The sequence below is a fragment of the Cynocephalus volans genome, chromosome 3 (genome assembly GCF_027409185.1).
Source record: "Cynocephalus volans isolate mCynVol1 chromosome 3, mCynVol1.pri, whole genome shotgun sequence".
In the NCBI taxonomy this organism is placed as follows: Eukaryota; Metazoa; Chordata; class Mammalia; order Dermoptera; family Cynocephalidae; genus Cynocephalus; species Cynocephalus volans.
In genome coordinates, this window is record NC_084462.1 from 42,518,448 (window position 1) to 42,542,929 (window position 24,482).

Sequence of the window (24,482 nt, forward strand, 5' to 3'; positions counted from 1 at the left end):
CCCTCTCCCCGAATAGAGCCATGTGGACCTCAAGGGCCATCTGGAGAGCCAGAGCCTGAGTAATAAATCCCCCTCCTGCAGAAGATGAGCCAAGTTTTATTACAGATCCTATCACAATGCAAAGGGCTAGTACTTCTATGATTGAGCTAATCCTGTCACCGTGTAAATCAATAGGAAACTCACAGGAGGTGATTTGATTTAGGATGTTCATTTTGGGAAGCTAGTCTTCCTACAACGTTGGAGCCAAGAAATTGCCCAGGCACTTCCACAACAAATGGAAAGTTTAGCCCAAAAGGACCAGACTTGTTATAAAACAAATTCAGATCCCTCCAAATAAAAATTCAAATGCATTTTAGTCTCCTCTCAGTTCAGTAGATTGAATCCCTTCATCTACCAAATTATTATAGAAAAACCCTTCTCTCTGCCTGTCAAATTCACTGCTGTCATGGGGGTACCATCTTGCGAGGCTCAAGCTGACTTCATAATCATTTTGATTACATGCAGTGAGCATTATCTGGCAGCAAGCCGCGTGGTTAAAGTACAACACAGGATCCATGACAAGTCCAAGAGACAGTTCGGCAAACAGGGGCCAGAAAAGTGGCACATGTTGCCTAGACATATTGCTGGTAAGTGACAAAGCATGGCCTGTAACCCAGCCCCCTGATTCAGTCCAGTGTTCCTTCTTTGCAGGCCAGCTGGCTGGGTAGCCAGGGCTATGTCAGGCAGAGACAGGCTGAGGGTTCTGGGTACTGCTTCTGCCCACCAGGTGTGGTGTGCTCTCTTCTAGGGCTTCCCAGTTTGTGTTAGGGCCTTGTGTGTCTCCAGTGGGCAGGGGGCTGGTGAGCATCCAGGCTGTCTGTAGGAGGGACACAGGGTACCTGCATTCTGCAGTGTGGGGCAGGCTGCAGTGATTCTCCAGGGACCTGGCCCCACTTAGCCACGCAGAAAAGGGAAAGCCATATGGGACACTGATCCCCAGGTTCCAAGAGGGGAAGCCCTTGTGAACATGGACTTGGCTTGTCCAGATTGCGCCTCCCACCACGCCTCCTGCTCTCCCACCTCCATTAGGGGTGACTCACGCCTGCAGAAAAGATGAATCATGTAGGTTATGAAACTGACAGGCTCCTGAGAGGGAGGCTAGAAAGGACCTCAGGAAGCCATCTCTGCAGATCCTGCCTTCTCCCCACCCTCTCCTGTTCCTGGCCCCTCACCTCCATCTGCCAAGCCACAGACTAAAGCAAGTGAATTCTGCACAGCACTCAGAACAAAAGAGACTACTCCTGGAAACTGAGCATCAGATAAGCAGTCTCCTTCCCACCTCAAGGCCTTCTTGGCCTTTTTGTGTTCTGTCCTGTATTAATCAGGCTGAAGGCTTGCTGTCTGCATAGTGCCTGTTGGGACCAATGGGTCCTGGGAGGGAAGAGAGAAGACATCTTGCAGCGATCCTCGCCTCTCACCACTGTTCGTTCATCGTGTGAACATTTCCATAATTCTCCAGGGTGCTCCAAATAATTATCTACTGGATACCAGGCTGCTCCACGCAGCAGGGGTGAAGATGATTCAACTCACTTTCCCACTGACTGGTCACAGCTCAGCGGGTGCTTTTAAGAGTACACACAATCTAGTGAACACCTACCATGGGGCAGGCCCGGGGCTCATAAAAACAAACGTTTATCCACAACTTATTGCAGGGCAAGAGCTGAGGTCATCCTCCAAATAGCTCTATGGGGTATATACCTGTCACCCCATTTTACAGGTGGAGCACCTGCGCTCAACTAGGACTGTAACTTGCCCAGGATCACACAGCTGTTGAGTGGACGGCCCGGGGATGCACCTGCGGAGCCTGCCTTCCGCAGTGGGCCATGGCCTCCTCGCGGTACCGCGTGGTGGCTCGGTACACTCATTGAACCCAGCTAACCTGTCACATGGCTTTGCCTGCTTCAACGTACCCCTTCAACCAGACCTGGTCCTGGGAGCCCTAGTACTTTCCCGGCAGCTCCTGCCTTCTCCCCACCCCCTTCTGTACCCTGGGACCCTGAACACTTGCAAGCCCGCCGTCTCATGTTGAGATGGACAAGGCCACCAGGTGTGTGCGGCCTCCAGGTGCCCTGCAAGTCTGGGGAGGAGGGGACTCACCTGAGAAACCCCGGGGGTCTTCCCCGCCTCTAGCAGAACACGCAGGGTCAAGGCCGCTGCTCGGGGCTGTCCTGTGTCCCGAGAGCCCCAAGAGTCTGCGAAGGAGTCCCCCGGTGTGGCGGGGGGGGGGGGCGTTTCGGGCCTCCCCTGTGGCCGCGCGCGCCGCCCGGTCCCCGGGCTGGTGGCGGGCCCAGGAGCCCGGCCGCACGAGCGCAGGCCCAGGGGCGCCGCCGGGCCGCGCGGGCGGGAACGCGCCGCGGCCGCCTCCTCCTCGCTGGCTCCCGCCCGCGGCGGCGGCGGCGGCGGCAGCAGCGGCGCTTCCCGGCACGGAGAGGCTTTAAAAGGCGGCACCCCACCCCCCGGCGCACTCGCCGCTCGGGCGCCGCGCGAGCCTGCCGCTGCCATGCCTCCGCGCGCGCCGCCTGCGCCCGGGCCCCGGCCGCCGCCCCGGGCCGCCGCCGCCGCCGCCGCCGCCGCGGGCACGAGGGGCGCGGGGGGCGCGCGGGGCGCCGGCGGGCCCGGGCTCCGGCCGCTCGCGCCTCGCCCCTGGCGCTGGCTGCTGCTGCTCGCGCTGCCCGCCGCCTGCTCCGCGCCGCCGCCGCCGCGCCCCGTCTACACCAACCACTGGGCAGTGCAAGTGCTGGGCGGCCCCGCCGCGGCGGACCGCGTGGCCGCGGCGCACGGCTACCTCAACTTGGGCCAGGTGAGTGCGGCCGGCCCCGCGCACCCAAAACTTTCCCGGCGGCCGGCGGGCACGCGCCGGGGGAAGGCGGCCGGACGGCTCGGCCAGCGCGTTCCGGGGCGGCGGGCGGCCGAGGCGCCCTGCGGGACACTCGGCGGCGAGGACCAGGTGGTCCGCGTGGGCGCCCGCGCAGGCCGGGCGTGCCGGCCGTGGGTCCCCGGCAGTGCCGCCGCGCGCTGGCGCTCGGAGGCCTCGGAAGCGGGGCCCCGCGCGGACACCTGCACCGCCGCGCGGGAGTGGAGCTGTCTCGGGCGCCGGGCTTTGCCCGCGGGCGCTACCCTCAGTGCCGCCCCGCTCTACGTGGCCTCCGAGCCTCGGCCCGGCCACGCCGGCCCCTCTGCCCTCGACGGGCGGCGCGGGGCTCTGGACCCTGTGCGCGCGCCAGGGCGGCCGGCTGCTGGTTGCGTGACATGCGCATGTCCCGGCATTTCGGGGACCTGCTCTCCTTCGGTGTCCGCGGCTCCCCACGGGGTGGGGGTCCCGGAGTCTGCGCCGCCCGGGAGCAGGGCCACGGTCAGGGGACAGCGCGGGACCCAGCAGCCGCACTGCATTTAAAACCTCTTCAGGCACGGAGGGAGGTTGCTTTGTTTCTGGGATCCTGCCGCGGTTGGAGCGGCAGCTGCCTGCACACTAGCTGTGTGACCTTAGGCAAGTCACTTCCCTGACTCGCTCATGTGCAGGGACGGTGTACTGCGTGCGGTTGTTGGGACCTCCCAGTGTTCCACGGCAAAGCGCTGACCAGGGGACCCGGCCCTCACCGGTGAGCCAAGAGGCCCCTCCCACGACCCCGTACTCCAGCCCAAGGCCTCGACTGTCACTGCTGCCGTCAGTTAGCAAGCCAGGCCAAGCCCTGGCCAGGAAGGCGGCTTAACTCCAAAGGACCGCCGTGGCGGGTCCCTTTTTCCTGCCACAACCCCGCGGAGGGGCGGTGGGGCAAGGTTGATTTATGGCCAGTGGGGGGTCCTCAGCAGGCTGAAGTGTGCCGTCCCATCAGGGGACCTCTCAGTGCAGTTAACAGACCTACAGGCTACACACATAGAGGATCAAATGAACGGACAGGGAAGTGCCGCCTCATAACTCAAACCCTAGTGCCAGGCAGTGTTAAATTTAGTTTCATCATTATCCGTGACAGAGCTAGCAAAGTGTGGTGTGGCCCTGATGTAAATGACATTTCTTCTGCATCTTCAGTCCCATGTTGGTGCTAAGGTGAGGTGTATGGCCTTCTGAAAGGGTAGACTCTGCTTCACAAGCAAGTCAGAGTTTATCTGAAAGAACACAATCACATATTGTGTGTGTGTATATAGATATACATATGTGTGTGTGTGTGTGTGTGTGTGTATTTTAAAACATTTTACGCGTCAAGTCTCTTTAAACATCCCTTGATGTTTTTGCCTGTGGGTAACACTGACTTCGTTTCTCCCTGGCTGATTGTCCAGACTGAAGAAGGGGCTCCTCCTATGTGCTTAGGGGCCCTGGCTCCTGCCACACTTGGCTGCTCTGCCCAGGTGGCCCAGCAATTTGTCTTCAGCTAAAAGTGACTCTTAAACTGCACGGTAAATTACCAAGCGTCTGAGTTTCAGGCTCCTGTAATAAATGAGCAGAGGGGAGCTGAAGTTGAGCTGTGAGCTCCTGGACATTATAAGAGAGCAGCAGAGAGGCGCCCCCAACCCTAACCCCCTCGAAGTTCCTACCCCTGGAATAAAAATGTCTGACCCTGGCCATGCCCAGCCTTTGAAACAACATCTATCAGGCTCGTGGAGGTGCTTATACCCCGGGTCCTCTCTGCTGATTTTGCCTGGGGGAGAGATGATTTCTCCCTGCATGCATTCCATCCACCCTCGACATTCTGGGGAGTCTCTCTAAGGTTTCCCCCGCTCTTTATGGTGCAGAGAGGGTAGACTCCACACAGCCTGGTCACTCAACTTGGTAGGCATGGTGCTGGCCTACCATGGGGAGACATTCACAAACTGAAGATTAGCTTGTTGGGGACACAAGCCATCTCAAAGGCTTGTGTGTGTTACTCAAGGAGGGCCTATTACTCTTCCTTCCCAAACCAGCTTTTCTCCCCCTACCTCTAAGTTCATTGTTAATGTGGAAAAAGCCTGGAGCATTCCAACCTCTACCCACTCAATAAGAACTCTTTAAAAACCTTATTTGCCTTTTTTCAGCCAGGAGAATTTGTGACTCAAATAAGATGTAGATATTATTAGCTTTGATTTATAGGCAAGTAAACAGGGTGAAGCCAGGGAAAAAAGCTGTTCGCTTTCACACGGTAAGCGTGTGTCACCTCTGACAATTATGCTCCCTGCTCTTAGTCTCCTGCTGTATCTTCTGGTCTAAGATCTTCTCAGTGTGACTCTTCCCCAAACTCTGGGCAATTAGCGTTATGCTCTGTACCTGCTGAATCACCACCTGGTTTTCTCGTAGGTCATCACTGTGCTCTAAGTTCTTGCTTGATTGTTTTACTTTCTCTCATGCAACTGGTAACCTGATTCATCTTATTTGACATGGTCCAAAGGTAATTTAGACCAGAAGTTATTCCCCTTTCTTGAGTCATGGATCTCTTTCTGAGTCTGATAAAGGCTCTGGATCCTCTCCATGGAAAAATATACATCATCGGGAACAAGACAAGCTGGCCTCTTTTTGCCCCTCTATTCATCATTTCAGATAATAGAACAAGATTTAAAAAAGGAATAAAAACTTAAAAGTCAAACGTCATTATTGGCAGATGACATAACTACATGGATAATCCAATAAAACCTAGAGACTATTAGAAATGATAAGGGAGTTGAGTGCGTTGCTTTATCAACAGTAGCTACCTATATGCCAGCAACATCTGAGAAGATAAAAGAAATTATAATTCATCTTAGCATAAGAGCTATAAGATACTTAGAAATAAGTCTTTAAAAAGGTGAGACTTAAATGGAGAAAATGACAAAATATTTAAGAGAAAGATTGAGAAAAGAAAGACTGGATGAATGGACGGATAAGAGGGGTCTTCAAAAAGTTCACGGAAAGATTTGTATTTTCTTTTAATTCCATTTTCCCCCCAAACTTTTTGAAGTACCCTCAAACATTGTGTTCATGTATGTGAGGACTGAGTATCTGAGAAGAGCCAGGAAGGCAGCTGTGATCATCACTGCAGTTCAGCATCAGTCCAGAGATGGTCCAGTCCACCAGTGGAGTCAACTCAAACCTGCACAGGTACAGGAACTTGCAGTGTGAGCAGAAGACTCATGAATGGATGGGGAAGGATGGACTATTTAATAAATGGTGCTGGGAGAACTGGCTTTCCACATGGAGAAACTACACAACGATAAATTCCAGATAGGATTAAAGACCTGAACGCATATAAAACTTTAGAAATAAATATAGTGGAATGCCTTTGTGACACTGGGAAAGGAAAGGGTTTCTTAAACAAGGCACAAAAAGAAATTTAAAAAGGAAGAGATTAATACATTAAAATAAAAAAGTTCTGTATAATTACAGAGTTAAACAGTTAAAAAGGAAGTAATAGACCGGGAAAAGTGTTTATAATATATAACAAACAGATTAGTATAATTATTTTTAAAAACTATAAATTATTAAGAAAAAGAAAAATGCCAGGTAGAAAAATGGGGAATTCAATGAAGAGGAAATCCAAGTGGCCAATGAACATAAGAAAAGGTGCTCCACCTGGCTGGGAGTTACTGGGGCAGTGCAACTTAGGCAACTATGACATACCATTTCATACTTACCAGAGCAGCAGCCACAGGAACGTGTTAGCATCACGTGTTGGCAAGGATGCGATGGGAACATTCAGATGCTGCTGGTGGAAACTGGTATAAATACTTCAGAGAACAATTTGGCAATATACGATGAGGCTGCATTGCACCAGTAAGTCCACGTCTAGGCTTATGCTGGAGGAAGCCTTGCACATGTGCACAAGGGGACTTCACAGGAATATCTGCTGAGGCATTTTTAAATGAAGGGAAAAACAACCCAAATATACATCAGTAGAGGAATGGAGAAATAAATCAAAGTAGTTACACCATAGAACACTATCCAGTGGTTAGAAATGGATAAATCAGATATGTATCTACATACATAAATCTCTGAAATAATGTTTAAAAAAAAAAGCAAGTTGCAGATGTTTGATGTAATGGTATTTATGTAAACTTTAAAAAAGACATAAAGCAATACTATATTATTTATGAATGCTTATGGTTGTCATAAAAGTATAGAGGTGTGGGCTGCTAGGCTCACCATCAAATTCTAGTTAGTAGTAGCCTCTGAGAAGGAAGAGAGGGGAAGAAACCAGGGAGAAGAACTTCAAACTATCTGCAGTGTTCTAATTCATAACACACACACACACATACACATGAAATTATGTTTAGGCATTTTGTACTTTGTATCAGAGTTATTACATATGGTGATGTATACATGTGTATATATACACGTCCATATATACAAACATCGTACATACATATATATTCACATACTCGTATGTACCTCTACACATATACACAGATATGCAGAAAATGTTAAAGGGAAAAAAAGAAAAGAAAAATGCACTTCATATATACACACGACGATGTTTTTGGACCATCTGAAACACATCCGTGGACGCAGGTGCCTCTGCTCCCAGGTTAAGAAGCTCCTGCTTTAGACCTCCTAGGCTGACCCACTTGTTGAGGAAATGGTGACCCAGAGAAGCAGAATGCCTGGCTGCAGATCATGCAGCTATTTGGACAGAGCTGGATCCAGAGCACAGTGACCCAGGCCCTCAGCCATCACCGATCCCCTCCATCGTGCTTCTTTCTTTGAGTTGTCTTGGCAGAGGGCATCTCACTGTAACCCAGGTACATTGGTGACTCCAAAATGAGACCAATTGTTTATGTGAAGAAGTTGGTGACAAAATATTCTCCACACACCAAGTCACAACAGCTCAGCGTCTGCAGCTCACAGAAGTGATGTTTATCTTAAGGGTGGCACTTAGACACTATACTTTCCCTAGTATTTTTGCTTTGCCTGGGGTATTGAGCAAATTTGTTGGTTCTGAGTCTGAACATAAAAATGCAGGCTGGCTGCCAGGGTCTTAATAGATCTGAGAGCTTTAAATGATTTTGAACTTGCCTTAAATAGTTTTACTTAAAATAGCTACCAAGCAGGATATACCTGGCCCAGAATTTCAGGTGGCCCTGTGTAATTCATTTGTCAGCAGAGGAAAAGTGTCATGCTGCAGATAGCTTGCTCTTGCAATGAAAAAGAAGCTGAAGGCTTAACCAAGTACTAAAATAATGAGCCAGAACTTGCTCCAGCTAGAGTGTCAGGGGTTTGGTAGGGACAAGAGGAATCCCAGAGTAGCAGTCACCTGTGACCTAGTTCTCTGGTATTGATTTTTGATCTGAGGTTGTCTTGGTTCTATGTTCTGAGCCAAGGGCCATGTGCATGGCTGGGCTGGGAGAGGATCTGGGTGTGAACCGAAGGGCACAGACAAGATTAGGATTGTGAAGCTTGTTGTATCATGTCCTCCCATTTTACTCAGATGGCAACAGATTTAAGTGGACAGGGTTTTAATTGAGTGTCCTTCCCTCCTGTGTCATTGAGGAGGGGGGACAGTGGTGACTGAAGCTGTGCTGGCTGTAGTATGTGAAGTCAGGAAAGCTCCAGAAGGCAGTGTCCAAAGGCAGATTCAGAATCAGGCCAGAGCACATGGCCCGGCTGACCTGTCCATTGGGAGGGTTTGAGTTTCAGACAGAAACCAAGGGAGCAAATCAGAAACCCAGAGCTGTTGATGGGGTGGGGGACCCTGGAGACACTGAGACTCCTGCCTGGCCTTGAGCTTGGGTGGCAGCAGAGCCATCAGGGCTGTTCAGATGCTGTTCTCCAGTATTGGATGACTCTGTGCCATCTGGGGAACATCCCAAGCTCTTTTGGGTCTCTGTGCCTCTGCACAGATTTTGCTGTCTAAAAAGTAGTTTCTGTGATCCTCCACAGCTGTGATGGTCTCCCCTTCCTCCACACAGCACCCAGCACACTGGGAGCTTCTGAGTACTTATCCCAGGTGCCTGTCTTCCCCTGGCTCTTGGGACTGTGTGTGTGCATGCCCTGGCTGACGTTTCTCGTGTGGGTGCTCTTGCTCAGAGCCTTGCACCAACCCTGCAGGGAGGTGTTACCAGGCCTGTTTAATGGTGATGAGGCCTGAGATCCAGTTAGGCTCTGACTAACCAGTGACTGACAGGCCACGGCCTGAACCCACACCATTCGACTCACCTTCCACCATCATTACCTGTGGCAGGTGCACCTCCCCCGCTGCTTCTCAGGGGTGAGCCCTCAGATGGAAAGCCTTTCAGCTTTCTGCTGAAATGAATGGATGAATGACAAATGCACCCAAGTGGACCCCGACAAATGCACCCAAGTGGACCCCACCTGCAACTGTTTCTTCTTCCTTCCACTTGGTGCACACACACACACCGTGCTTGCTGCCCGTTAGCACTGTCCTGTCCAGGATCGTCTGTACTGGCTCTCTCTCATCAGCATTGAAACTTACTTCTCTCCATATCGGAGGGGAAAAAACAAAAAACCCAACCTTTTCCAGTCCTCCCAGGAAACTACACTCAGTTGCACACTATCAGCTGGACTGATCACCCTTGCTGCAAACTTCTTCCTCATGTGGGACCCTATCTGCAGAAAGGGACCACTGTCTACCCTGGTGCTGAGCTGGAGGCCTGGGAGTCACCACCGCCTCTGCCTGTTCCTGTGCCTCCCATCTGGTCTATAACGAAGCCCATCTTGTCAGCCTCCTGAATGTCTCTCATTCCCCCACTTCTCCCCTGCCATGGCCCAGTGCAGGCTGGGGCCTCCAGCACCTCCCACCTGCACCTGCCCTGCTGCAGGGCCGCCTCCTGTCCCCACCCTTCTGCCCTGGCCCTGGCTCCAGCTCCACCGAATCTCTTTTTTCATGTCTTGCTTTCTTTCAGGCTTTCTTATACTGTTCTTTCTGCCTAGAACGGCTTTCCCCCATCCACCTGGTTAGCCCCTGATCCTTCCTGGCTCAGCGTCACTGGCGGTTCCCTTGGCAGACCTGCCCTGATCTCCCCCACCTGGCGGACATGCCCTGCTTCTGGGCTCTCAAGCCCCTTTCACCCTGACGTCTGGCTGGCTGTTTCTGCCACTGGGCTCTGGTCTTCCTGGGTGAGACAGTCCAAAGTTGTCCACTGGCTGCTCTCTAAGGTCGATTCCGATTTTGCCACCTCTCTGATGGCCAAGAAGTCACACCAGGGCAGCCTGCTACTGGCCATGCATTCGTTTATTCAGTGAGTGTTTGTCATGTGTTCTTGCTGGTGTGGCCCCTGCCCCGCAAGAGCCTTAGTGGTTGTGAGCATTTGTGAAGGAGCAAGGTCAGGCCCTGCACTTTAGTGTCAGTTGCTGAACCATCTCCACCCACCACTTTTTTACCTTAATCCCTTGCTCTTTGGAGTCACTCAGCGGGCCAGCCCCTCCTGCATGTGTGCTTGTGCATGAGGACACCCTCCTTGTGACACTACAGTTTGCCTCTGGGTCAAGCCAGCTCTACACCCAGCCAAGAGCCCCATGTGCCCTGGCAAGTCCCAGCAGCGCCCTGGAGCCCATCAAGGATGTGTCAGACCCCACAGGCCTCATCATCCTGTCAAATTGTGGGACTTCCTGATGTCCTCGTGCCTCTGCTCTTTAAGGATTTTGAAGACCCGGTGGCAGGCACAAGGGCCCCTGTCCAGTCCTGTGAGCAAGAGGGATGAAGAGCTATCAGCTGTTGGGAGCCTCACTCTCCATGGGATGGAATTGGCAGCCTCATGTTCCCATGGTAACCAGCCCATCAATGCCCTCAGTGTCGAGATGGTGGCACCATGGAAAGGAAGAAACAGTCTCATTGTCTCCCCTTCAGCTGCTTGGATGCAAACAAACTGCGTTCCGCGGGGCCCCACAGCCCAGGCGATGTGAGGCCCTGCCGTGCTGTACACACACCCCCTTGCTGAGCTTGCCCAGGGAGGGGCTGTCAGTTTCTGTTCTCTTACCTCCTGGGGCCCCTTGAATTTCTGCCACTGGCCAACATCAGGCATTTACAGAGTACTTGTTGGGTAATGCTGTCGTCTTTGTGGGAAGAAGTGACCCAAACTCCTGAAGCACTGAGAGATTAGCCAGACTGTCTTCGCCAGGGGGTGAATACACCAGCAAGTGTGCTTTTGAGGAATCTTCCCAGACCTTTCCCCTTGGTTTCAAAATATCCTTGTAACGTCTCTGTCTCCTGTGTTCGTTCCACCAGAGCAAACTTATCTAATAAGGCAGCCCCTCCTGCCCCTTCTGCCCCCTTCCCGGACTGTCCACCTGGGGAGAGTCCGGCAGTGAACAACAAGAAGAACCTTCTTGCTCACGAAAGGCCCGTGTCCACCTCGATGATCTGGAAACTTTCCATGTGCTTTTTCTTTCTTTTGCACCTATCTGTGATATTGTTTTAATGTGTGTGCCCATTCCCCGTGGGGCCTACCTGGAGAGCCCTTCTCTTTTTCAGGGTTGGCTAAAGTGGTGTTTTCTGGTCTGTGTACTGCCCAGCAGGGCCAAGCACTGTCCTCTCAGAGCTCCATGAGGGGCTCAGCCGTGGCCTGCAAGGGTATCTGCCTCCCCACTAGACCACAGTCTCTGGTGGTCAATGTCTTTACTTGGTTCAGCTTTGTTTCCTTGGGCCCCGGCACTGTTCTGGGCACATAGAGGGGTCAGTGAATGAGAAATCTGTAGGATTTTGTATCCCAGGACCAAATGCAAATCAGGCATAAACGATCTTCAGAGTGTAAGGTGAAAATGCTGATTTTTTTCCACTCTGCTGAGCTCTAGGAGGTTTGTGAGCAGCAGATATTTGTGATGTTGCTTTAGAGTCAAATATCACTTGAGTTTTCCACCTTTGACATCTCTTGGTACCTTGTCATTGGGCTGCATGTTTCTGGAGACTGAGTCTTGCTGAGTGATTTCAGGGTCACCAGCAGGGATTCTCCAGTCAAGGCCAAGGCCCATCTCCATCGTCCATGCCATGTGGCTGCTCCGTGGCAGAACTGGCAGATCTGGCTGAACTCAGAATCCTGGGCTGTGTTCTCTGAAGTAAGGGGTGAACACTTGCCCCCAGGTGGGCAGAAGAACAGGAAGAAAGGAAGCCAAAAAAAGAGCTGGGGAAGCCAAAGGAGTGGAAGGGAGGGAGGTGTAGGAAGGGACCAAGAAGAGGAGGCACGGTGGTGCCCCAAGTCCTCGGTGGAGTCTCCTCTGAAGGTTTAGTTTTGGTGAAGTAGAAGCCCAGATCCTACCTGCACACAGCCTCTCGTTTGCACATGACTGTGTTTCATTAGGGTGGTAGCTGTGTCGGTGGGTTCCACTATTTCTACCATGACTGCCGCCAGGCTGTTCCTGCATCGTCCTTACTGTCTGCCAAGTGCTGCTGATAATCACCCCAGAGCAGTCCCGTTATACAGCCGAGCAAAACGATATCACAGATAGGTGCAAAAGCCGAGGCCCAGAGAGGTTGAGGAACTTGCTACAGCTTAGTAAATGTCAGAGCAAAGCTTTCAATCCAGGCAACTTGGATTCTAGTCCTTATGTACAGACGGTATCTGTGCCCTACCAGGAAAGGCTTCAAGAGCAGGTGGCATCTGAGCTGGCCGTGGAGCTTGAGTTGGGTGTTCTAACTGGCTAAGGGAGGGGTGCAGTGCAGGCAGATGGTTGGGATGGAAGGGATGCCCTGTGGAGTCCCTGCCAGTGTGAGGGTGCCTGCTCTGTAGAACTCCCCCATCTTATCAGGCTCTGGCCTTCAAAGGTTTATCTAGGAAGGAATGAAGGCAGCGTTCTTGACGGAGTCTAAGAGTCTCAAGGTCAGGGAAACTTTCTTGGATACCCTCCCCCAGCCTAGCAGAGCCCTGTGTACTTACCACACCCTGGGAGGAGAGGAGAAGCCTAATGAGGATCCAAGGTTGCCTAGAGGTGGTACCGCACAGTTATAAGATTGTTTATGTTACTGAATTTTTCTCAATATAATACAAAAAGAAAACGTATACAGAAAATTTGGGAAACACAAAAGAGCAAAGAAAACTTCAAAAACCATTCATAATTCCATCCCTCAAAGAGAATCACTGTTAACATTTTGGACCATGTCCTTTTGTTGTTTTTTTAAACTCTTTGTGTGTGTGTGCTTGTGCTCATGCATATGGATGCACACACACGCAGATACATGAATGTCTTATTCAGATAGGATTGTATAGTTTTGCAACTTGTACCTCCCAAGTCAATAACTATTCTATGGTGTAACTTTTAATGGATGCTCAGTATGCCATTGCGTGGCTGGCCCATAATTTACTTAATCTTCCCCTGACATTTAGGTCAGTGGATTCTTTGTGACTCCTGGGGAGGTGGGTAGTGCTGCAGTGGGGCTGGAATGTCAGGACCGTGTGGGAGGTGGAAAGGGTTCTGTCACTGCCCTGTCCCCCACTGATGTGCCCTGTGACCCTGGTTATGGTGTCCCATACCATTTCCCTGCATCTCCATGTCCTGCATCACTGGCCTTGCAGAGAGTCCACGACTTGATAACACTTGTTCAGTTCAACTTGTAAGAATTCTATTGAGCATTTTTTTATTTTAAAAATTACACATGTTGTATAAATACTCTGCCACTGTAAAGAATTCAAATAGTGGAGATGTATAAAGAGGGAAAATCCAAAATCTCCTTCCTCCCCTCATCCCATCCCCAATTTACTCCTTCTCCCAGATGTCACCACCGTTCACACTTTAGTATGTACGTGTCCTGTTTCTGTGCCTTAACAGACATATATATGCACATATATGAATGTAGGGTTTTGGTGGTTTTATTTTTTCATAAAAATTATTTATTTTTATTTTAGGATCATGCTAAACATGTTTTTCTGCACCTAGCTTTTCTTAGCTAACAGTGTATCTTGGAAATCTTTCCATGCATGTACATAGAGATGTACTTTGTTCTTTTAAAATAGTTTTTTGGCATTTTACAGAGGGGGCATGTTTTGCGATACCATTTACCTATGAATGTCATTTGATTCACCTCTGGTTTTTTCCTTATTATAAACAGTGTTGCTGTGGTCATCCTTCTTCATGCCTCTCTGTGCACACGTAAGAGTTCTGTAGGATACCTAATAGCAAAGACAAATGAAAGTTATAATAATAAATGATGATTGCAGACACCTATCTGACCCTTACTATGTGCCAGTGATTTTCCAAGTGCTTTCCTCATATCGACTCATTTAATCTTCTCAGAAACCCTGTGAGATAGGCACTATTATTATCACCATTTTATAGATGAGGAAACCAAGGCACAGAGAAGTTAATTTACTCTTCCACAGTTACACAGCTTGTAAGTGCCAGAGCCAAGACTTGAACCCAGATGGCCCAGCTACAGAGATTGGGGAACCACGGAGTCAGTGTGTGCGCACATTATACCGTGTTAGGCGCTGGCAGTGGCTCTCCAGGCAGGTGGTACTGATTGGCACCACCCCAGAAGTGCGTTAGAGGCCCCACCAGTCTTGGGTGGAGATGATCAATTGTTGTAATATTTGCCAGTTCTTACAGATGAAAACGAGATCTAGTGGTGGTTTTAGTTTGCTTTTTTTCTGGTTACTTTTAAAGTTAAATGTCTCATTATATATTTATTAGCCATTTTAATCCATCTCTGAATTGCTTCTTTATATTCTTTGCCCATTTTTTCAATTAGGTTGTTTGCCTTTTATCTAATGATTTGTAGGTGCTCTCTCCATATTATGGGTATTAATTCCGTGTTTTTAAATATGTTGCAGATAATTCTCCCATCTGTCACTTTTCACTGAACACTGTTCAGAGAGTTTGTTTGCTTGCTTCTTGTTTTTTGAAGTAAAATCTGCAGCACCATTTGTTTGCCAGGCTTTGGGCTCGTTTCTTTGTTATTCAGAGATGAGTAAGATAGAGAACCTGCCTACAGCAGACAAGAACTTAAGTAACCATTGCAAGAGGAATCATGAACATAATATGGAGGTGAAATCCAGCAGAGGGGAGTGGGGCATATTTTCACCTGGGGGATTCAGGGAAGGCTTGTGACCGGTAGTGTCTGAGCTGCACCTTGACGGGTCCACAGGATTGTCATCAACAGAGAAATGGGCATGGGGGGGGGCGGTGGTGTTTGGGCAGATGGATCACGAGTGAGTGCTTCAATCCATATCCCACCAGGAAACACTCCCTTTTGCTGACTCAGGTAAAAAGGGTCTCACAGAGGGGCTACCTGCAGAGGTGTGAGCAGGGGTAAGGGAAAGAAGCAAGGAAGAGTGTTGTGCACCAGGGACTAGCAGTGGTGGGGAGTTGCTGCCCTGCCTTGGACTAAAGGACAAGGGGACAGAAAGGTGTTAGCAGAGCCTGTGGGAGCTGGAGCTGTAGAGGATGCAGCCTGCTTCTGGTGCCTCTCGTTGGCCCAGGTGGTGTGGTGTGGAGGGCTTGGGTTTTGGGGGCACAGAGCAGTGCAGAGAAGGGCGGACATAGGATGGCGTGGGGGTGCAAAGTGAGAAGAATCAGCACAGCAAGGGTGAGGACAGAGAGAGAAGTCCTGGGTGTGTGAAGACTTCAGCAAACACCCTGATGTTGTTAGAGGGTAGGGGATTCATCTGCTGCTGCCTTTATTATGGAGTGCTGGCTCAAAGCCTGGCATGGGGCGAGGAACTAAGTTATGAAGAGGGTCAGGCAGGCTACGCACCCCAGTGACCCCTGCCGTGGTGCTGGTTTTAGCTTCGATGTGTCCTCTCTGAGGGTCACAGCAGAGGCCTGTGGTTTCGTGTCTGTTAGACCCCACGTACCTGGATCTGTGCCTCCTTGTCCCTGTCAGAGTTTATTTAGGTGTGTCTGTCTGAGGACAGACTTTAACATGGAAAAATAAGTCCATTTTGGGTCACTATTGAACTCAGTCTAACATACATCTTGATCTTCTGTTTGTTTTTTTTTTTTTAACTTAAATGACTACAAACCCCAATTTGTGTTCCTCTTGATAAAGCCTAATTTCTATTTTTTTAAAAAAAGAGAAGAAAAAAGAAACCTTATTTCTATCCTGTCATCAAAGTAACCATTTCTGACTGAGCTCATTAGCAGTCTTCTTACGCATGTCTCTTAATTTCTCATTTGAAGGAATATGACACTATCAGCCACAAACAAGGAGCTAGATTTGTTTCAGAGGCTTAAACAAGTTTATGTAGCACAATTTTGCCAGTTGAAGATGCTCACAACCCTTTAATTTAGCACAAGATGCAAAAGCCCATTTGTGGGAAGCGGTGCTTTTTGCTCCCCTAGAGCTCTGTGTCCTTGTACAAAATGAGCTCATTAGTTATTCTAGTGTTTTTCTGGTTTGCTTTCTCAAGGAACGTTGGATTCTACCTTCCTCTGATACCTGGTCACACCAGGAACATTACAAAACCAGATCAATTCTTTCTCACAATAAATAGTCTTAAAATCCAACCAAACCTCAGAGGAGGTGTGGATACACTAACTCTAAAAGACTGTCATTATGAGGCGCATGTTGGGGAACCAGAGCTAACAAACCCACATAACAACAAGCTGGGTCTTAACAGCATTCCCAATCCAACTAAGCACGTTTCCAAAACCTAACTAAGAGCATCTTTCTACTTTCCATTTTGATTCTCACTCACAAAGAACCTTGGATGTGTTTTCTGTTTTCTTCCTGTATCAGAAGTTCAGTGGCTACAGAGAACTACAGAAAATCCTGTCTTAAAGCTGGTTTTCCTTTCCAGCAGTTGGTTCCCTTCCTGAAGTTAGTCACTTGCAGTGCTTTGTATTCAATTTGTGCTACTGGCTGTGCCAGCCCAGGCCCGCCGTGGTGCCAGATTGCTGCACAGACTCCTCCCTGGATTTCTCCTGCACAGTGACCTCAGTGGCGCCTTCCAGTGACCAGGCGCTGCCGTGAGACACCTTTCTTTCTCCCCCAGGCCGAGGAAACGTGTTGGTGTGCTTGCCACTGCTGCTCTCCCCACGGCATGTGTGTTTTGTCTGAATCGTGCTGTTGGGGTGCATGAGTTAGACTGCAGGTCTCAGCCTGGGCCGTGTTCTCCTGCAGCGTGGACATGAAACTGATGCTCAGCAGATCACTAGGAACAATGAACACAGCCGGGAGGGGACAGTCATCTTGCCAAACCTGCCCTGTCCATTTCAAATGCTGTGCCTTTGCCCTGAGGTCTTTTCAGGGAGGTGTGTTAGCATTGAGCCTAGTTTGATTTTTGCATCACCTTTTCGTAGCAGAAGATGACATGTTCACTGACATGACTGAGCCTTCCCTTCCATGACTGGCCAGGAGGAGCAGGTGCCGTGGCTTCCCTGCCTGGTCGTGAGGCTTTGATGGGAGGATCAAACCAACAACCGTTTCTGTCAGTTGGGGCGTGTCACCAGCCTGTCCCCTGCTGGGTCCTCAGCAACCTGGGGTGCTGTCTCTGTTTGATTTTTTTTTCCCAGAGGGCTATGGAGTTTCCTGGGTCACTTATAACTTGTTTATCACAATTTTAAGTTTCTTAGGTCCATCCATAGGAGAATGGATAAACATATGTGATATTTTCATACAGTGAGCAGTCTTATTCAGCAATAAGAAAGAGCAATCAGTTTGTACAACAATGTGGATGAATCTCAGACATTATACCAAAGTGAAGGAAGCCTTCCTTACACAAGAGCTGTCTGATTCCATTTATAGGAAGTTCTAGAACAGGCAAAACCATTCTGTGGGGGAATAAAAACTCAACTTTAGGGGTGAGGATTGGCTGGGAAGGTGCAGGGGAGACTTTCTGGGGTGATGGCTGTCTTCTGAATCTTGGTCAGGGTCTAGGTTACACAGGTATATATATTTATCAAAACTCAACAAATGTATAATTAAGATTTGCTCATTTCATCGCATGTAAATTTTACCTCAAAAGGAAAAAAATCTAAGAGCAAATATTGAACTCTTGGTAATGATATATATATGTTGAAGTATTTAGGGGAGAGTGTTGATACTGCAGTTTACTTTGGAATGCACCCAAAATAAGATGGATCGCCAGGTGTGAAGAGGAAATGTGATAGAGCGATTCTAGTAACTGTGTTAATAGCAGGGTCAAGATGATGGGTATGTGGGTGTTTGCTGTTCAATTCTTTCCACTTGGGTGTATGTTTGAAAGTTTTCATAACAAGATGTTGGGAGGAAAAGATATTTAGGATTGTGGTGGGGATGGGGTGGATTTGGGAGAAATCACATGCAATACTTGAAGGTGTAATCATAAATTTATGTTTAGACATGAGGATTAGAAGTCTTCCAGGGAATTAATGGGGGCAAATGATGTCATCAAAGACATCTCCATGAAATTTGGGTTTGGGGGCATTTACTTTTGTAAGATATGTTCTGTGGCCACAGTGGCATCAGGAAGGATTGCTATGGCTCCCTGAGCCCTTAACTTGCTAGTTTTCTCAAGGTGAGAGTTTCAGCCCCAGAGAGAAGCAATCCAGTAAATGTAAATGAGCAGAGTGCCGCTGCTTAAGGACCTTCCTGCTGAGGAGCCATAAGCCTGTGACAGATGCCCCAGCACAGCACTGGCAGTTTGGGTTGCTTGCTGCTAATTGTCTTCTCAGTGTTGCTCTGCAGCGTTTTCCTACTTTCAGTATTTGAATTATTGACTTTCTGTAGAATTTTCAGTCTCTCTTAAGTTGTCGAATTTAAGGGTGGGACCAGTAGCCATCCTGTGCAGAATCTTCATGGATAGGTATCCTAAGTTGGAATCCTGCCCCTGTGGGACCCAGGGGCTGTCCCAGACCAGATGCAGCAAAGACACAGTGATCAGATTCCTTGTAGGAGAACCTGAGAAGGTCTGCTGGTAAATTTAATGCATGTTCAAGAACTGGGGGTAGGGAGAGAGGAGATGAATGAAAGCATTATTCTAAGAAGCTGCTTTTATTTATAGATTCTCTTAATTCTATTTAAATGAATACTGGAGAAATATAAAACTTGGAACACAAAACACATCATAGAAATAAAAGGACGTTAAACTAAAATAGGCAGCAGTGGTAAAATGAGAAAAGAGTTTTAGTACCAAGAGGGAGATGTGGCATTTTTCTGTAATAAAATCATCTCAGAGAACACCGTACAGGGAAAGTGAATTAAAATAAGGACTTGGTTAGGAGAAAACTTGGAAAGAAACATAAAATATTTCATAATGAAAAGGAGAAGGTGTTAAGCTGACTGGAGGGGAAAACAAATACAGAGATTACGCTAATTACATTATAAAGACAAATAAATAAAATGTCATTGTTGTAAAAGGAAAAAAAATTAATTAAATACTTAATGTGATTTAAGAGACATTGGCAAAATAAAATGTATTAAGTATGATAAAATATGTAAATTGCCATAATTTACCTGCTTTATTCCAGCAGCCAGTGTAGTGGTGCCTCAACTCCTGCATATACAAAGAGGGATTTTTGAATCCTGAGATAGCACATTAATGGGACAGGATACAAAATAAATAGCGACTTATATTAGAAAAGCTGGAATCAAATGAGCATTTTTAAATGAATGATGAATGAATGAGGATTCCTTAAAGTAAGGAGTTTAAAAACACACACTCAAAGGAGAAAGCAATAGAACTACCTTTTAAGATTAAAATTGAATTAAGGCATGAAAGACGGTGCTTCTCTTTCCTGAGAATTAGGTAACCTCCCTGTGCTTCAGCTCTTCTGAAAAATGGAAGTTAGTAGCATCTACAACAATTGAATGCTTGAAATAGTGCCAATCCCAAAGTGAGCACTCAGTGTGTGTTCATGCTGGTAATATTATTATCATCACGGTGATTATTAAAACTGAAAGAGGGGGAGATAATATGTTCTCCCAATGTCAGGCACTGGAGTCAGACTAGGAAAGCGTTATTTTTAAAGTAAGAATTCAAAGTTAGTAAAAGGTGTCGTGGAGAAGTTTGTTTTACCTTTCATCTTTTTGGGGAAAACCTTGTTAATTTTTAAAGCTTAGGATGGGAAAGGCAGAAGTTAATGTAGACTAAGACTGAGCCACGACTTAAGCAGCCGGGATGTCCCCAGCCTGCAGAGCATGATCACTGGCCCCCAGTGAGGCCCCTGGCTGTAGCCACTCCATTCACAGCATGTGGGACATCCCTCGTCAGCCCTTCACCCACCTGGCATGTTCCCTAGGGCTCGTGCAAAAGAGGACCCTCTTGCTGGACATTAATTAATTAATTAAGGATTCTTTCTTTAAAAGAATATAAAACTTTGGGTTAAGACAGCAGATTGAGGGTCTTATCAGTTACCCTATGCTGGCATCTGCGAGCCAACACAGAAACATATGCAAGAATGGTTTATTGCCTGAACCCAGCCAAACAGGGCAGGGAGCGGCTGTCCACATATGTATGTTTGCCTATCAATTACAACTGTTCACTTTCTTTCATTCCCAAAAGAAGAATGGTGTGCCTGGAAATGCTGGATTTTTATCCTTTTCCCAAACTTTTCTTGCTCTGTGCCTCACTTGGGATGGATTGCGTAGAACACTTTCTTAACTTGTTGAGCAGAACTTATAAGTGGACTCCAGAAACTGGAAGGCAAAAAGTGGGATTTTTTTTTCCTTCTGCTTTCCTCATACTAGCCAAATTTCCCCATAATGCACTAAAAATACTCATGTTTTTCATTTTATAGGGCTGTGTTGATCTAGTAGCTCTTGCAAATAGAGCCAGTGGCCAAAATGTGAACTTCGAGACCGGAAGAGCTGGGTACTAATCCCAGCACTTTTGCTTACATATTGATCAACAATTGGCAAGCCACTTAATGTCCCTGGATGTCCAATTAGTCATCCGTAAAATATGATTGCAATAATCACTGCCAAAATAGACTTCTACAGCTGGATCATGAGGATTGCAGCGTAAACTGTAGTTATTGGTGTGGATATGAAGTTGGTCTCCTCAACGGACAGACACACTCTGTGACCCTTGCGAGAGCTATGTTGTCCCATGTGGACACCTAACACTGGTTCATACTGTGCCCACTGGCCTGTGACCGAGGAGAGTGGGTGACCACCCCCATTAATTAGTATCCCCTGTGGTCCTCTCCCTCATATTTTGCTGGGTTGTTTCCATATTGGATTTTGGAGGAGCCATAAAATTCTGGGTGTTTGTGGAGTCCTGGAGTCACAGTCCAACTTCTGACATGAGATCCAAAATTTGAAATAATCAAATTGCTGCAATTTAATTTAACCAGTAATCTAAAAGCTCCCCTCAATTTCAGAGCCTTGTTTAATAGTAACTAGGAATGTATTCAGATACAAAATCCAGAAAATAGTGGCTTAGGCAAAGTGGAACTCATGCAGCAAGTCTAGAGATGGGCCATCCAGGCTGTTACTGGGCCTGGCGGCATCTCCTTCACCCACTTTGCATCTCAGCGGAGGGGTCTGTGTTGTCATGGTCATGCCTCAGGCAGCACGGTGGCTAGTGCTTCTTCAGGCCTTGTGTTGAAGTTCCAGGCACGAGGCAGGGTTAGGGACAAAAGATAAAGGGCAAAGGCCTTTTCCTTTTTGTTCAGGAATGGTCACCCTCCCCAGGGACTTGTGCCTACATCTCATGAGACAGAACTATGTCACATGGTCGTGCTGGCTGCACAGGTATCTGGGGAATCAAGATTTTGGATTCTACAACCTCTTTCACAAGAGACAGGCAAAGGAAAAAGGACTGGAAATAGAGGTAGGAGTAGCCTACCTATGGTGTCTTCCACTCATCACATGGCTCTAGTAGACTTTTACTGTTTCATGAATGATCAAGAAGAGAGGGAGAGAGAGAGACTTGTGTTGTTCCAAGGGAAAAGTCACCTCTTCATGTTGATCCGATCAAGCAGCAATTCAGTGAGGAGCAGGCTGTGGTCCAGGTGCTGTGGGGAAACACAGAGGGGACAAGACAGGCTAGCTGGCCTCACGGACCTAGTAAGAGAGCAGCCTGCATCAGTAACCACGGTACCAGTAGGATGTGATAACTTATCTAGGAGGGGTGCAGGTGGTGTAAGAGGACTGGGCAGGGCAGGGGGGTCATTTCCAACAAAGGAAAACAAGGAGGAGGAGGAGGATGACAGCAGTGACAATGACAAGTATGATAAACTCTTACTGGACCAGAAACTGCACTAAAGGCTTGATCTCATTTACTCCATACAGCCACCCCACGAAATACGTGCCTCTCCCTGCTTCCATGTGACAGGTGAGGAATGTGAGACTGAGAGAGATGAAGTGACTTATCCCAATTAGAAATGGCAGAGTCAGAGCTAACATCACATTCATTTCTCCTTTGTTACCTGTAAAATGTATTATTTGATACATATACAATATTTCCCATAACATATCTGTTAGTTATAAAAAAGCATAATAGAACCTGTGAAACCAGCATCCAGTCCAAAATTTACTAGACTATTACCAGTATTACTTACACATTACTTACCTTATCATCTGCCACTGCACCTCCACCCTGCACAGGGAACCACTGTCCACGTGGTGTGTGTGTCTCAGGTGTAGATAAGATTAGACATTTATTTATAGAGAGTTTAGTTTTGTTTTTGAGCTCTGTAAGAATGTTATACTGTGTATGTTGTTCTGGGACTTGCTTTTTTTCACTTAACATCATGTTTCTAAGGCTCAGCCACATTGTAGCTACCTACAGACCCAGCTCAGCTGTGATTCATTTATTTTCACTGCTGTACAATGTTTATTGGCCAACAAATCACAATGTATCTGTCCGTTGCCCTGCCAATGAATGTTTGTGATTTTTACTAAGAATATTGTTGCTAAGAACAGCCGTATACTGTGACCTTTAGTGCAGGAATGCCAGAGTTTGTCTTGGGTATTTTCCTAGAATTGGGATGACTGGGTTTATGTATACTAGATATGGAGCCTTTGTCTCAGTTACAAGTGTGGGAATAGTGTATTCCAGTTTGTGATTTTTTTTTTTTTTTTACCTGTATGGGTGTTGTCTGATTAAACTGGAGAGTTAACTTTTACATAAATGCGTGTATCACTCTTTTTTTTTTTAATAACAATTCTATTAAGGTATAATTCATGCACCATATGATTCACCTGTTTAGAATGTACAAGTCAGTGGTTTTTAGTATATTCACAGTGTTGTACAACCATCACTGCAATCAAGTTTAGGACATTTTCATCACCCCAGAAAGAAGCCCCATGCCCATTAGCAGTCACTCCTCATTCCATTCCATCCCATTCCCTTGGCCCTAGGCAACCATGGATCTACTTTCTGTGTCTATAGATTTGCCTATTCTGGACATTTCATGTAATGAAATCATATGAAATGTGGTCTTTTTGTGTCTGGCTTCTTTCACTTAGCATGTTTTTAAGGTTCATCCATGTTGTAACATGTATCAATACTTCATTTTTTTTTACTGCCAAATAATATTCTATTGTATGGACATACAAATATATGAATATGTTCATTTATCAATTGATGGACATTTATTTGGTTATTGTAAATAATGCTGCTGTGAACATTCATGTACAGGTTTTTGTGTGGACATAAGTTTTTATTTCTCCAGGGATTATATCTAGGAGTGGAGCTGCTGAGTCATTTGGTAACTCTGTATTTAAACTTTTGAGAAACTGCCAGGCTGTTTTGCAAAGTGGCTGCACCATTTTATAGTCCCACCAGCAGTGTATGAGGGTTCCAATTTCTCCACATCCTCATCAACACTTGTCATTATCTGTCTTTTTTTATTGAACCCATCCCAGCAGATGTGAAGTGGCCGCTAAATGTGGTTTGGGCTTGCATTTCCGTAATTGCTAATGATGCTGAACCTCTTTTCAAGTGCTTCCTGGCCATTTGTATATCTTCTTTATAGAAATGTCTGTTCTAGACCCTCGGACCATTTTTAGTTGGTTTGTCTTTTATTGTTATATTCTAGATGTGAGTCCCTTGTCAGATGTATGATTTGCAAATATTTTCTCCCGTTCTGAGTTGTCTTTTCGCTTTATTGATGATGCCTTTGCAGCACAAAAGTTACTGTTTTTTTAAGCTACTCTGACATTCTCTGTCTTGTAATTGTATATTTAGACCATTTGTATCTGAAGTTATTATGGTTGTGACTGGATTAATATCTACCACATTTATAACTGTTTTCGGGGGTGTGTGTGCATTTTTTTTTTGTCTGCCCACCCCCTGGTTTTAATTGAGCCTTCTATATAATTCCATTCTAACTCCTTGCTTAGTGTATCAATTATATTTCTTTTACAAAAATAAAAAAAAATCTTTCATGGATAGTGCTTCCTCGTTTCTTATTTAAGAAATCCTTTCTTACCCCAGGGTCAGAAAGATCTCCCCTAGTATCAGTCAGCATCCTAGAAGGCAGCAGATGGCTCCTTGGCCCTCTTTTTACAATAGCCCTCATCCCACTGGTCCAGAGCCAGCGTGGGGACTCAGACATTCCCTGGAGTATCTACTCACTCTGTGCTCTGGGGCTGGGGGACAAACCTGGGAGGGACCTGCAGGTGCACTGCGTACACTGTCAGATGGATCCGTTTCCAGGAGCAGAATAAGAGGACGGTTTACATCAG

General features: G+C 47.4%; 1 protein-coding gene across 3 annotated transcripts in view; it reads left to right on the top strand.

Moving 5' to 3' along the window:
- Positions 1 to 2,539: 2,539 nt before the first annotated feature.
- PCSK6 (proprotein convertase subtilisin/kexin type 6) overlaps positions 2,540 to 24,482 on the top strand; it is a 170,827-nt gene continuing 148,884 nt past the window's right edge. For all 3 annotated transcript variants that reach the window (XM_063089775.1, XM_063089776.1, XM_063089777.1), the window contains exon 1: positions 2,540 to 2,839. In XM_063089775.1, the coding sequence (XP_062945845.1) occupies positions 2,540 to 2,839 (300 nt within the window). The remainder of the gene's footprint in view (positions 2,840 to 24,482) is intronic.